This window comes from Ictalurus punctatus, chromosome 2 (assembly GCF_001660625.3).
Source record: "Ictalurus punctatus breed USDA103 chromosome 2, Coco_2.0, whole genome shotgun sequence".
In the NCBI taxonomy this organism is placed as follows: domain Eukaryota; kingdom Metazoa; phylum Chordata; class Actinopteri; order Siluriformes; family Ictaluridae; genus Ictalurus; species Ictalurus punctatus.
The window spans coordinates 7,481,622-7,496,621 of NC_030417.2; the positions used below are offsets into that span (position 1 = coordinate 7,481,622).

At 39.0% G+C, this 15,000-nt stretch overlaps 1 protein-coding gene across 2 annotated transcripts in view; it reads right to left on the bottom strand.

Annotated features, from left to right (window-relative positions):
- Positions 1-15,000, bottom strand: part of usta (uronyl 2-sulfotransferase a) — a 91,273-nt gene that overhangs the window by 26,419 nt on the left and 49,854 nt on the right. For both annotated transcript variants that reach the window (XM_047159724.2, XM_017460606.3), the window contains exons 2-3: positions 11,919-11,962; positions 447-602 (exon numbers count right to left, since the gene is read on the bottom strand). In XM_047159724.2, coding sequence (XP_047015680.1) covers positions 447-602; positions 11,919-11,962 — 200 coding nt within the window. The remainder of the gene's footprint in view (positions 1-446; positions 603-11,918; positions 11,963-15,000) is intronic.

The window sequence follows — 15,000 nt, forward strand, 5'->3', positions numbered from 1 at the left end:
TGGGGTGAACTGAAGGAGTGTCCACCAGCATGGACCTCAAAATCTGAAGGATCTGGAGAGATTCTGTATGGAGAAATGATCTCAGATCCCTTGCCATGTATTCTCCAACCTCATCAGGCATTATAGGAGAAGACTCAGAGCTGTTGTCTTGGCAAAGGGAGGTAGCACAAAGTATTGACTAAAAGGGTGCCAATAATTGTTGCACACCTATATTTAACAAAGATATATTTTTTATAAACCTGTTTTGTTTGCAATTGTTTGATCTCCATGAGAGCCGGGTATTTTCGTGAATCTTGTTTTAACAAAAGATCAAAAGGTAAAAAAAATAAAGCCATTTTTTCACAACCTTCTTTGCCCATATTTACCAAGGGTGCCAATATTAGTGGAGGGCAATGTAGATGTTGGTGTGTGTGTGTGTGTGTGTGTGTGTGTGTGTACACACTGACCTGCTCGTGCTTGGTGAGCCGGGTTTTGTTGTGGATGTCAGAGGAAACCAGGTTAAACTGGTGTTTCTCAGCCAGAATCCTGAGGAGCAGCACCACAGTGCGACTGCCACACTTCCCTACTCGATTATAGATCACCTGACTGGGGAATGGCAGCACCTGCAAACACACACACACACACACACACACACACACACACACAGACACACACACAGACAGACACACAAACAAATAAGGGGGTGTAATAGAAGCAGTAGGTAGACACAAAAACAGTTGCAATCAAAATTATTCAACCCCCTGAATAGAATCCCTCACAACAGCACAAATATGCAAAACAGGTGTTGTCTCAAGCACATCTGAGGCAACTAATCAAGGGCTTAATTGGTGACAAAATACACTGAGGTTTCAGTGAGCACAGTAAGGTGCGTACTAAACGCAGAAGGTTTTCATGCCAGGACTCCAAGACATACACCACTACTGACCCAAAAGCACAAGAAAAGTCGCCTCAGAATGATATAAATAAGCCACAGAAGTTTTGGGATTCTGTTCTGTGAAGCAATGAAACAAAACTGGAACTTTTCGGCATGAGGGATCAGCGGTATGTCTGGAGGAAGAAGAATGAAGAAAGAACACTCTGTCCACAGACAAGCATGGTGGTGGCTCGGTGATGCTCTGGGGCTGCTTTGCATCCTCTGGCACTAGAAAACTGCAGCGTGTGGAAGGCGAGATGGCTTCATTAAAGAATCAGGAAATCAGAGGAGAAAACGTCATGCTGTCTGTAAGGAAGATGAAGCTTCCACCACGGCTTGTTTGCAGAAGTCCTGGAAGAGTCTACAGGGCCATCACAGTCACCTGACTTGAACCCTATAGAAAATCTCTGGTGGGATTTGAAGAAGGCGGTTGCAGCAGGCAAACTCAAGAATATTACTGAACTGGAGGCAATTGCTCAAGAGGAATTGGGATAAGATTCCTCAGACACGCTGCCAGAAACTATGCATCTCGTTTGCAGCAGGTCATAAGAGCAAAAGGGTGCTCTACTAAGTACTAAAGATGCTTGCCATGAAGGGGTTGAATAATTTTGAAACTGGAGAAGTCATTATAAGTTTCATTTTCACTTAAATTTGGGGAAACCACTTGAAGCATTCGTGTTGTTGAACTATTTCAATTGCTTTTGTTTGATTTGTTCATTGCAAACAGCAGAAAGTCTGTATATTCTGACAATAAACCTGATTTGCAATGGGGGTTGAATAATTTTGACTGCAACTGTATATATAATATGGAACTGTACACTAGGCTTCTTGTGTGTGTGTGTGTATGTGTGTGTGTGTGTATACCACAAGTCAGGAGGGACTGCGCACTCTCCCAAAATATTAAATAGGGTTCAGGTCTACAGAAAACCTCTAAGACACGCAACCACACACACACACACACACACACACACACACACGTACACACACACACACACACACACACACACACACACACACACACACACACGTACGTACACACACACACACACACACACACACACACACACACACACACACACACACACAGGGTACCTTGTCCTCATGCAGCTGTTGTGTCTACTCCCTCGCTCTCTTTGCCTCTCTCAGTCTAACCACGTCCCTCTCCCCTTTCCTACTCTTCCCTCTCAGGGGCGTCGCCAATGCTAATCAATCAAGGCTCGACACTGAATGTTAAGAGTCTAACCAGGATATTTTTGCACAGGAGCTGAGAAGAGTTTTAGTGAAGATCTGATTCTTATCAGCAGTAATTAAGCACAACAGCAGTAAAAAAAATTAAATGCAGAGCTGGTTTGCAAATCTGACAAAACCAAAACCAAATAAATGGCAGTGCAAAGCTGACATACAGTACTCTCCTGTTTACACCTAGAAGTCCTCTTGTGGGAAATAAAGGAAAAATAGAAAAAATTCGATGTAAAGTCACTAGATTTCACAGATGAAATGACGCTGACTTTTTTCTCGAGATCATATACTGGTTTATTTCCCTTTATCTGTATAAATGCTACTAGCATTAGCTAGCTTGCCATTTACTCACTGCACACTACACACACACACACACACACACACACACACACACAGGTACAAACATGTTTGTCTTAACATCCTTTTGAGGACCTTCCACTGACAGCCAAAGATTAGGGTTAGGGTTAGGGTTATGTATTTGAAATAACCCAATACAACACATGATGCAGTACACCAAATTTCAGCTCGATCTGACCCGTGGTTCCAAACAAAAGGCAATTTGAACTGAACCCTGCCCCCTATGTATGACCATACCCCAGATTATGCAGAGATCTTGAGAACCTTGTCATAAACAAGCATTTAAAATTTCATGTGAATACATGCAAGCAATTATGAGTTACAGATTTCTGAATAAATTAGGCTCCACCCCGCTTGAATTCACTGGCATGGGGCAGCCATATTCTTTACACATATCATGTTTACTGAGACTCAGACTCTGCTGAGTAGTTTGACAACAATTTTGTGACGATATGGCAAAAGGTCTTGGACTAGTTTGCAAAAGTAGGTTTAGCATATTATGCAAATTAGCTCAGAATCTAAGTGGGTGGAGCTAAATGGTTCCTAACCATTTAAAACCCAAGAAATGAGTGGAAAGGGGTATTTCCACTGTATGATTTACAGTTAGTGAGATATGAACCAAAATGTAAAATGCTTCGCTGTAATTCCACCATCATTCCGATCGGGCCCATCTCTCTTACCTGTGCAGTGAGAGGGAGTACTATCTATTGACCAAGTGTCTATGACTTACGTTTCGGTCTACATGAGTAGTTTTCAAAGAAGAAGACGAGGAAGAAGAAGAAGAAAAAAAACAATAGGAGTCCAGCATTTCTGCTTGGACCCCCAATTAATATTATTCACTTGAACCACTATAAACACACACAATAGAAAACCCTCTTCTACACAATAATAATATAATTGTTGATATGGTGAAGCTTTCTGAACAGAGATTTCCACCAAGGGAGAGCACTCACTCAGGATATTTTTAGGTTTCTTGGTAACATGACAAGCTACATTTTTTGTACTATTAAAATAATTAGTGTGATTAAAAAAAAGAGGCTGTTGAGGGAACGACTGTTTATAGATGTTATTCATAAGTGATAGCAGGATTATGTTGTATCACAGACAATCCACATGATTATGGCTTCTGGGGGCAGTGGTGGCTTGGCGTTTAAGGCTCTGGGTTACTGATCGGAAGGATGGGGGTTCAAGCCCCAGCACTGCCAAGCTGCCACTGTTGGGCCCTTAAGCAAGGCCCTTAACCCTCTCTCTCTGCTTCAGGGGCGCTGTATCATGTCTGACCCTGTGCTGACCCCAACTTCCTGACATGCGAAGAAAAGAATTTCAGTGTGCTGTAATGTCTATGTGACTGATAAAGACTCATCAATTCAATATTATTTGTATAGTGCTTTTTACAATAGACATTGTCTCAAAGCAGCTTTACAGAAATTATGCTTTACATTATCATTATGATTAAATGTAACTATAAACTGAAAATCATACATTGTATCATACTTTAATAAATAAAAATTGTTGAGAAAATGGTGTGGTATAAGGGGAATAAAACACTCCCGGACATGTGTTTATAGAACAATAATCCACTTCAAGGTGGTAAGAGTAACTCCACAACACAAACACAACAGTGTAAACATTCATTATATCTTTAGTAAAATTGACAGGGAGTCCTGAGATGGCACTTTCTGAAGACTTTTGGCCTGCCCCATCTAAAGAAATAAAAACAGTCTACAGCAATCTGAATATTATGGGGGGAGGGAGGGGGGGGTTCGCAGAAATGTAGTCTCTTTAAAAAGAGGATTTAATAAACCCTCATATTTTTATTTAGAGTCTCAGATGCTTTGAAATCCTAGAAATGCCTCTGGGCTCCTCTTTCCTTCCACCACATTTAACCGTCTCACACAGATTAAGCATCAAACATCTAATTTCACTTTTTTACGCCACTTTTATGGCACTTGTTAGTTTTGACGTAAGCTTAAAGCCAAAAAGTGTTTCTATTTATAGCAGAGAGCTCGTGGAATTTACACGCTTAGAAATTTACACGAATAGAAATTATGGATGTGTGAAATTTGTGTGTGTGTGTGTGTGTGTGTGTGTGGCTTGTAACCTGTAAGCCTGTCCTGTTGCAAAGAGTGGATCTTGTTAAGTCTGTAAACATCTGCATACTTGTCGGTCAAGGAATGTGTAAGACAGGAGCAGGTTCTCCTGCAGCTGTGACTCATTAACCCTCGTTTTGTAATGTATTTATTTATTTTCTAAATGCAGGATGCGCTGAGGAGGACATTCACAATGCAAGAGTTAACACAAACAATAAAAGTATTGTCCAATTTCAAGCCTCAGGCTGAGCAGTGTACAGTATGTGATTAGGGGTTGTGTGTGTGTGTGTGTGTGTGTGGTCTTGGCTTGATTGTGAGTGTGTTTGTAGGGGGTGGTGTGGGGTGAGGTGGGGGGGTATGTCTGAGTGCCACATGTGTGTGGCAGTTTAGATTTCAGTACTGCAGTAACGGGAGCTGTGTTGATAACAGCCTTAAGTGGATATTTGTTTACTGGAATCACTTACTTAAAAACACAACCAGGGTGAACCATTCGTCTCTCAGGCCATACCACAGAATGTGTCTTTTGTACCTTTACTATGTAAATTGCACGTGTAAAGTGTATATGTGCCTTTCAGTCTTTACCTTGGGTTGCACAATTATCCTAAGTGTCCAATTAAGTATTAAAAATAATTTTAGGCTCTCATGTGGTGCGACAGTAAAGCACTCGCCTCAGCATTGGAAGATCAGTGAGTTCGCATCCTGACGATGTCACAGTTATGACAATCGTGAACAGGAATCCAAGAAAGCAAAATTGGCCATGGTCTCAGGGTGGGAGGGGCATACTCTCTCTCCCCTGTCAGTCAGAGCAACACTAGCCAATGAGCTCACATATGTGGAATAGGATAAATGGAGCTTTCCTCTGAATGTGTTACAATGCCCTGTGACGCTAGCTTCACGTGTCTCAGAGGAAGCACGTGTTAGCCTTCACCTTCTTCGGTTTGTATCTGTTGTGTAATAGGGGAAAGTTAGTTAGTGGGCGAGAATTAGCTAAACCAAATGGGAGAAAATGGAGGTATAGTCACCTAACTAGTCTATTCAAATATTTACATATCTGTTAAAAATATTAATAATTGTTTTACACACCAGTCTGTCCTTTTTCCCTAATAATCAATTCCAATCGTTACCATCGTTGCCTTTTGAATCTCTAAACTGATTCAAATCGTTCAAGCATTACACCTGTAACGATTCATGATACTTCATACATTTCCATGATACACAATATGTCTAAGAATAATTAGATTTGCTAAACTGCCAGTGTTGCATTAAAATAAAAACTATAAAAACTATCAAAATAAATTATTCAAGACTGAAAAACCGGACAAATAAAACATTCTCTACAAAAGTGTAAAACTTTACAATTTCAAGCTTTTAATCCCATATCAGCTGCTTCTGATGGCATATACAATAGCTCAGAACAGTGCATTGTGTCAGAATTTGCCACATTTTATATTATATTGTCATATTCTGAAATATGCATTTTTGTGGCACTTAAAAAACAGAAACCTTAGTTAAAAATATCCGTGAAAGACAACACTGTAAACATTCATGCCGAGGGGTTCCTACAGTGCAGTTTTCTGGGCCATTCCTGTCTGAAGCGGTTTAGTCTGACCCTGTCTGATCAGCACTGCCCTGTTATTATTCCTGCTTGAATACAGGCCTGGATGACATATCAAAGCCCAAGCATGTGTGATTAGATCAAATTAAAGGTAAACAACACCTTTCAGTTTAAACCACTGCTAGATCTGGGCTTGAGTCATGTATTGAGCAAAACATAAGCCAAAAATAATCTATTTTGGAGAAAGCTTTCAAACCAAAAAATGCTCATCCAAAGCTGCCCAAAAATTTGTTTTGAAGCTTATTGATTCTATTTGTCAACGTTGTGTAGTAAAATGGTGGACATGGCTACAAAATGTATTAGAAAACAATAAGAGGCACAAAAACACCTTTTAGTTCTCTTGTATTAAAAAAATAAATAAAATGGGTCTAAAACGTTTGCACCAGCCAAATACACAAATTAATTCCCGCAAATGTATTAAATAATAAAAAACATTTTTAATGTAAGGAATAAAACACGTCAGTGTGTGCTGGTTGATTATTTCCGTATAACAGCATGTCATGGCAATGTACATTTGCCATAAGAAATGTACATTTCTTATTAATTAAAGAACCCAATTCCTTTTATTTGTTAGTTAGGGTACACTTGCTGTGGGACTTCCATGAAAATCAAATTAACTGCTGCTCCCTCTTACGTTATACAGTAAAAGCTGTATGCCATCTGTCATGAAATTAATAAGAATAATTCAGCTTATTACCGAGAAATCACAAAGCCCTCTGAGATTTCGCGTACTGGAAAACTTCTGACTGTTACAAAGCGCTGACACTAGAGACTCTTTCCAAAGATGATAAACAAACATCTCAGAACAAACTTCACTATGTCAACCATTACACATGTGCTCTAATACGTTTACATGGAGCATCTGCCATACAGTCCCTGTATAAACTGTTACTATAGAAACAAACAGGTATTAGAATGGATAAGATAATTTCTATAGATTTTCGATTGTGTATTAATATAAACCTGTGATCTGTATTATAGTCGACGACAGCGTCTGACTCATCAGAATCTTGAATCAACACCTTCTGACCAATCAGAATCTAGAATAGAGCTGCAACAACCAATCAATAAAATCGATAATAATCGACTATGAAAATCGTTGTCAACGAATCTCATTATCGATTAGTCAGTCTGCATGCAGCACGGGGTGCATTTACTTATTACGTTACTTCTGTTCTGAAAACAACCTTCGAAGTACAGACCAAAGTTGTGTCCTAAATGGCATACTATACACGTACACTATGCACTATTCACTATGTACTCTACCATCTAGTGTATGAATTTTAGAAGGGTAATATCATCTCAAATGGAACCCTAGCATTTTTTTACTAACCAGAAGTATAAGCCGTTTCCCAGTAGATGACACACAACGTCAAATGCACGTAATGTGACGCCGCTAGCTTTAACAGAATACCCAGAGTCAACAAAATACATTTCTTCAGTTTACTGGTTATGTCAGCGTTATCTTTTATGCCCAATATGACCTCAGTCACCTTCAGACAGAGGCGTAATCAGGCGTGGCAGCGGGTCTCACACTTTTTTTCCTCTAAGGCATGGGACCATTTTATAAGTGCCACGAAAAAAACTGTAACCTGTAAACTTTACAAAGCGGTGCTTGTGTAGCAGGTAAGCACGACAGTGATGCACGAGCACATTCTTCACTGTTTAGCATTGTGGATATGTTTATACGATCCAAGTAAACAGAAGTACAACAATAAGACTAAAGGCAGTCAGTAACAGAGGTGCAGTGAAAGTGAGATTTTATTATATATTTAGGACTGGAGTTTAATTATCACTGCTTTTTTTGTGCATCCATAAACAAATAATGCATAAATACTTATATATAATAAAAATTAATACATACATAACCAATTTTTATATATATATCAGTTGTGTTAATGTAAAATCTTAATCTGAAGTTTATATTTGTAACACTCAGTTTGTGGAGAAAAATCGGAAAAATCTGATTGATCGAAAAAATAATCGGCCCATTATTCGATTATGAAAATAATTGTTAGCTGCAGCCCTAATCTAGAATCTACAATCAACCTTTACTTTACTTTTCTTTACTGACTATTTCACAGAGATCCAAACTTTCTCACACACACACACACACACACACACACACACACACACACACACACACACAAACTCTCACACACACACACACACACACACACACACACACACACACACACACACACACACACACACACACACAAACTCACACACACACACACACACACACGCACACACACACAAACTCACACTCACACACTTTGGAATGCACACATTTGGTATTTAGCTTGCCAGTGCTTCTTGGTGCTGGACTCTTGTTGGCACATAAATGTAATATGATTTAATAAGAAATCAAACTCAAACCATGTTTCGCCCGTTTCTCATCCCCTCTTTTTCATGCAATCTGTCCATCAAACTACAATGTTTCTGCCCAGTAAAGCAACACTGAGCTTACTTCAGAAAAGTCTGAACTCTGTGTGTGTGTCTGTGTGAGTGAGTGTGTTTGAGAGAGAGAGAGAGAGAGAGAGAGAGAGAGAGAGAGAGAGAGAGAGAGAGAGAGAGAGAGAACAGTATGTATGGAAAATCATACTTCGACCATCTCTCAGAAAAGCAGATGGATGGTAGAGGACTGAAACCCAGAACATCACTATGATGCTACGGAAACTCATCTATTGATTTATTAGGGTTTTAGTCTTCAGTAGTTTATGAATAATGTAGACTTATAGTTTTCTCGAATATCATCACAGTACTAGGTTTATATACATTAGCCTGATTTGTTTTGTTTATTTAACATTTTATACCTGGCATTTGGAAATAATGTGCACCCATTAAAACCAGTCATCCCATTATACTTTATACTCATAAAGTTATCCATCCATCCTTCCATCCATCTTCTATACCGCTTAATCTTCCTTCAGGATCACGGGGGAACCTGGAGCCTATCCCAGGGAGCATCGGGCACAAGGCGGGGTACACCCTGGACAGGGTGCCAATCCATCACAGGGCACACACACGCATTCACACACCCATTCATACATTATGGACACTTTAGACACGCCAATCAGCCTACATGCATGTCTTTGGACTGGGGGAGGAAACCGGAGTACCAGGAGGAAACCCCCGCAGCACGGGGAGAGCATGCAAACTCCGCACACACAGGGCCACGGTGGGAATCGAAAAAAAAGATGATGCAAACATCATGGGGGAAATTATTAGAAGCTTAACATTTAAAGGGGTCATATTTTGCTTTTTAAATGTTTTTAAAAGTTCATTATTTTTGTTTATTGGTTGTAATAGAATAAGTTAACATGTTTTAATTTCAGAAAAAGCATTATTTGTCACATACTGTACATTTTTGCAGTTCCACTATTTCCAGGCTGAATGAAACGCTCTGACTGAGTTCTGGTTTCTCCAAAGCCCCTCCTTCCGAAAAGCCCAGAGTGCTCTGATTGGCCAGCTGACCAGCTGGCATTGTGATTTGCCAAAAACCTCAAGTCTGTGTCAGAAATGTAACACCCCTTGGGTTAGCTTCATCCTCCAAGGCTTCTAAAGTAATTCTAAGCTCCTAAGCAGCATGTCGTCAGTTTTACCGTATCGTTTCAGAAAATGCGAATGATCAAGTGGAACCAACTTTGCAAACATGGGCAGAATGTTTCACAGTGGTAAGTTTGTATTTTGTAACTCTCTTACCTTTCAGATACGATGTAAATTCCCACGCCTTGCCAGTTGGCTGCCGCGTTGGTAAGTGCAAAACTATGCTGTGTACACAGCTTCTGTGTGTACAGAGGTACTCATGCGATATATCTTTGGAAACCTAAGTTATCACATTCTTGTGATTCGACTAGATAGATAGAAACCGCTTCAAGATACAATCACAACAGTAACTACAATCACCGTCTCTGTCAGACCACCAACATACAAACAAACAAAAAGCTGAGGCAACTTAGCAACTTTAGCTAGTATATTAGCATATTCTACAACTGAGCTCTGGGCCACAACACAAAACTCCGCATTTGGACAGTCAGTAGCAGATACTTCATAAAATAATCAAACATACTTGCAGGTTCTGATTCAGAAGCACAATATTGTCAGAGCAAAGTGGGATTCGCTCCACTTTTCAGGAGGAGCCTTTGTGTGTAGCCTGCGTTGTACTCGCCCACGTTCAGAAAGCTGTCCTCCGTAAAATGCGCTGTGCACAAGCAAGCGTTCGGGTTGTACTGCTCAGGAACAGCGTTATAAATAAACAATAAGCACTGATTCCTAATTTCGTCCGTTTTTAGAAGGCCAAACAATATTTTTGCACCGAAACACACAGTGTCTCCACGACATGCCACCAACACCATTCACTGAAGCCTCGTCTTCTCTGCCTTCACTGCCTTTGGGCAGGATTATGCTAATATTTCAAATAGTAACTTAGACTTTTGCGGAAGTAATATCTGGACTTCGAATGACGCGTTTTGGCCAGGTCTGGAGCAGTGTTCTCTGTTAGATTGAATAAATCCCTTTGAGGCAGACTATGAGTGTCACAATCTCGCTGGTAGATGGCGTTGCGGTGTCGACGTGCATGGACAGCTGCAGAGCACGCTGTTTCGTAACACTGTTTCGTATGCACACGTGCCTTTTTTATTAGAATTAACTAACTGGATGAATAACTGAAAGTATAGGAGAATACGTTTAAGTATGCTAAGCGGTCGTGTTTTCATGTGTTGTTCTTGTTCCATGACTCGAGTATAGTTTCATGTTTAACCTCGATTATCTCTTCCAGTCCAGTCTGCGCTTCATGTTTATTGACTTCTGTTTAAGAATAAAGACTTTGATCTGCGCTTGCTTCTGCTTATAGACTCATTTCTTAATAATGAGCTTTTTAACTTTGCAGATCTTATACATGTACAAATACACATATACATTACACACTAAAGGAGAAGGAAAACATTGAAAAGCATAATATGACTCCTTTAACAATGAGCCAAAGAGGCAGAACATTTGCTTCTCCTTTTCAGTCAGAAGATCACAAAACCCTCATTTTTATCTATGACTCTTTTCCCTGGAAATCTCTAAACAGAACTGCCCTCCTTTTACAGGAAATGAGTGTGTGTGTGTGTGTGTGTGTGTGTGTGTGTGTGTGTGTGTGTGTGTGTGTGTGTGTAAAATGTGAGGAAATGGCCTCAAGTCAAATAATCTGCCCAGTAATTTCATAGCACATTCTATAAAGCATATATTTCTAAATACAAAAAAGAAGAAAGATTTTTTTTTGCCCACTTGCAAACATTTAATACAAATCTGTCACTACTTACACAGTCACACCCCAACCTACGTTCTCTGGGTCTTAAAAAAGGGCAAATAGAGTGTAATCTTACACTTCAGATGTTTAATCAGATGTTTATAATGAGTAAACTACTGTTATAACATGCGTATATATGTCAAGATATGAATAGCAATTAAGGAGTTCTGAACGTATACAAAACACTAATACCATCAATCCATTTTCTGTACCACTTATCCTACACAGGGTCACAGGGAGCCTGGAGCCTGGAGCCGTTCCCAGGGAACATGGTGCACAAGGCAGGGGGACACCCTGGACGGGGTGCCAACTCATCACAGACTAATAACATTTATAATCAATTATATACATAGTTCAGATGATTTAGGAATATAGGATGAAAAATAGATTCATAATAAGATTTACCTTTTGGACGGGGGGACCGTGATCGTCCATGAATGTGGATTCTCCTAGAAACAGCAAAAATAGCAAGAGATTAGACACTTATTAAAACATGCAACTAATCAAAGCATACAAAAGACAAAAGCTTGGAGCTTACTGCAGCAAAGTTGAGTAAAAACACACTTACACTTGAGGTCATAAGTTTACATATGCCTTAGATTCTGAAAATGTTAATAAAATTTCTTTTAAATAAGAGGGATCATAAAAATGATTAACATTTTACAGATTCTGCATACATATGAATTGAACTGTAAAATCATCTTGTATTAGAGTCACACCAATGTTCTCTGACAATAAAAGCATGAAGTAGAGTAGCTTGATGAAGCTTAAATTGCTCTACGTGTGTGCGTGTGATCATGTGGATATCATGACAAACTAAATCTCTGTCTTCACACACAAAACTCTTTTCCCCTTTAAGCACCAAAGGATAACGCTAACAGCTAACAGCTAAGAGTAATGAGACAGGGCACTTTTTCTTCTCTTGAACCCATAACTCATCCAGCAACATGGAGTTGTTATACTTCTCAGCACATCTAGAACTTTCTGAGAGCAAGACCGACTGATGGACAAAGGCACAGGTTATTGGAGCTGGGTGAATTCCAGGGTGAAATTGTGTCTTCTTTTCTGTCGAATCGGGTTTTAAAGTGAATAAATCACTGTTATTGGGCATTTATGTATGTATGTATTTATTTATTTCTTTCTTTATTTATTTATTTATTTATGGCCATGATAGGCTTTTTAAACAGGAGCAGTTTGCACAATTTCCTCCAAGACTTTTTACTGCAGACAAATCCTGTATTTCTGCTTGTCCATTAAAATTGGAAAAAACATGTCATGTTTATGTTGTCATTTATTTTGAATATTGCAGAATGGTTCACGGGTTTTCCATCGCTGTGGGCCCACAGAGGCCCGTAAACACCCAAGTTCAACATTTCACTTCAGTAAGACTGCTCTCACTACAGTGCTTTGTGAAGTGATGTCATCACAGAAAACACAGATATGTCAAAATAACATGAGCCGACAGATCGTGTAGAGTATACTTTTTATATTATTGCCACATTCGGCCCTTAACTTATCCGCACACATTTAACTGTAAACTGACACACGCTTACACATACTAAAATAATTGCATGTAATCGAACATAATCGAGCCTACGCTAAGCAATAGGGATTAGAGGTGTTGCTATATCTGCTTATATCACAGCACGGCTGAATTCTCGAATCTGTTTGGTCAGATGGTGTGGATTATTTTTGCCATGTCGTTCATATTTCACTCCAGATTTCCCTTCTCAAGATCTGTTATAAATAGCTTCATTTATTTATCATTAAAAGGTCAGCTTAACTCTTAAACATGACCTATAGTGTGTTTTTAGTAAAGCCTTAAGGGTAACTCTGCCTCAAAAATCATGCTTGTCAGATTATAGCCAAACCCCTGAGTACGGCTGAGGGCCGCAATCGGGCAGGAAGTGCATTTCAGTGTAGCATGACTACAATCCAGTGATGAAAGTAATGTAACATGTAGTTACATATAAACCGAAAAACTTGTTTTTCTTTGATTTTTCTTGCATTGTTATTCATTGTTAACAGTGCAGCCCATCAGCTATAATGTAGTTTTTTTTTTTTGTTTTTTTTTTACAGGATTTCAAAACATCAACCTGGTAATAACAGTTCTATGAATATTTCCCTAAATAACATTTCCCAGAATTGGGGAAACTTGGCCAGGGAGTTGGACCATCTAAGTTGTCTTTTCACTTACAGGAAATCCTGTAATGGGTTTTGTCATTGAGGATATTGTAGAATATGTTCTGGATATGTTTAATAACATGGACTGTCCACTGTTTCTGCAAGAACAATTTTTTTTCTGTTTTGAGAGACAAATTTAACAACCACTTGCTCATGAACATTTTCATCATACATTTCTTTGCAGAAAGTAGAATCCAGACAAACCAACATTAAACCACTCACTTGTTTTTATGCTGACCTTTACAGCTGACATGATGATGCAGTCGCTTTTGCTTTTCGTCACGACTACAACAGTTCCATTCATGTCTCAAGTTGATAAAAATTTAACTAGAACTAGGACCACAGATTCCACTGGTTCCTGTTTGGGCCACTTTTGTTGGAAATGGAAATGATTCATAAACCGTTTTGAGCAAGTTTACATTGCAACACTACACACCCACTGAAGCATGTGTCAGCATGAATTCAGTGCATCCCCCTTTGGGAAATGCCAGGCCTTTCTCCTTTGCTCTGTATCTAAGTCTCATATAGATTTCTCTCTGATTAAATGGGATTGTCGCCAAAGAGAACACACATATCTCTTTGTTTGCTGATGACCTTTTGCATTATCTTAATCACCACTTTATACAGACCACTAACCATTTTGTGGATGATCTCCTGGCAGTCGAGAGGGGATCGCTTGTTTTAGTACTGGGATGGCATTTTTCATCAAATGGTGATGAACTTGAACAAAATACACTGTAGTGCAAAAAATACAGGGGGTCCAAAAGTCCCAGACCACAGTGAAAATCTGGAATTTTTTTGTCTTTTTCATTTAAAATTGGAAATCAACAGATCTTTTTAGAATTTAGAAATATTTAAAACCAAGAAAATATATGTTCAATATCTTTCATATTTAATATTCAAGATTCTGCACTATTTTAGGTCCCCATTTAAATGTAAGCAAATTTGTGATATTGACCATGTTAAGTGCTATGATCAGATTTTCTTGAGTCTTATCTCTTCCATTAAAGCACATGTTCAGAAGACGCTCCAATAGATTTGATATAACACAAATCATCAGGTTTTTCAACTAGTGGAGTTCATGGCAGCTCAAATTCGCCGTCATTATAGCAAAATGGGGACATACTAAATACTAAATTCTGAAATTCATGTAATTCAGGTTACTCCTGATCAAGTTATTAAATGTTCTAAATGAAAAGCATGAAAAATAGAAGCATTTTCAGTAGTGGTCTCAGACTTTTGGTCTCAGGCTGTAGGTGTGGCTTTTAAATACATTATCAGAGGTGGGTTAGGACTATGTCTA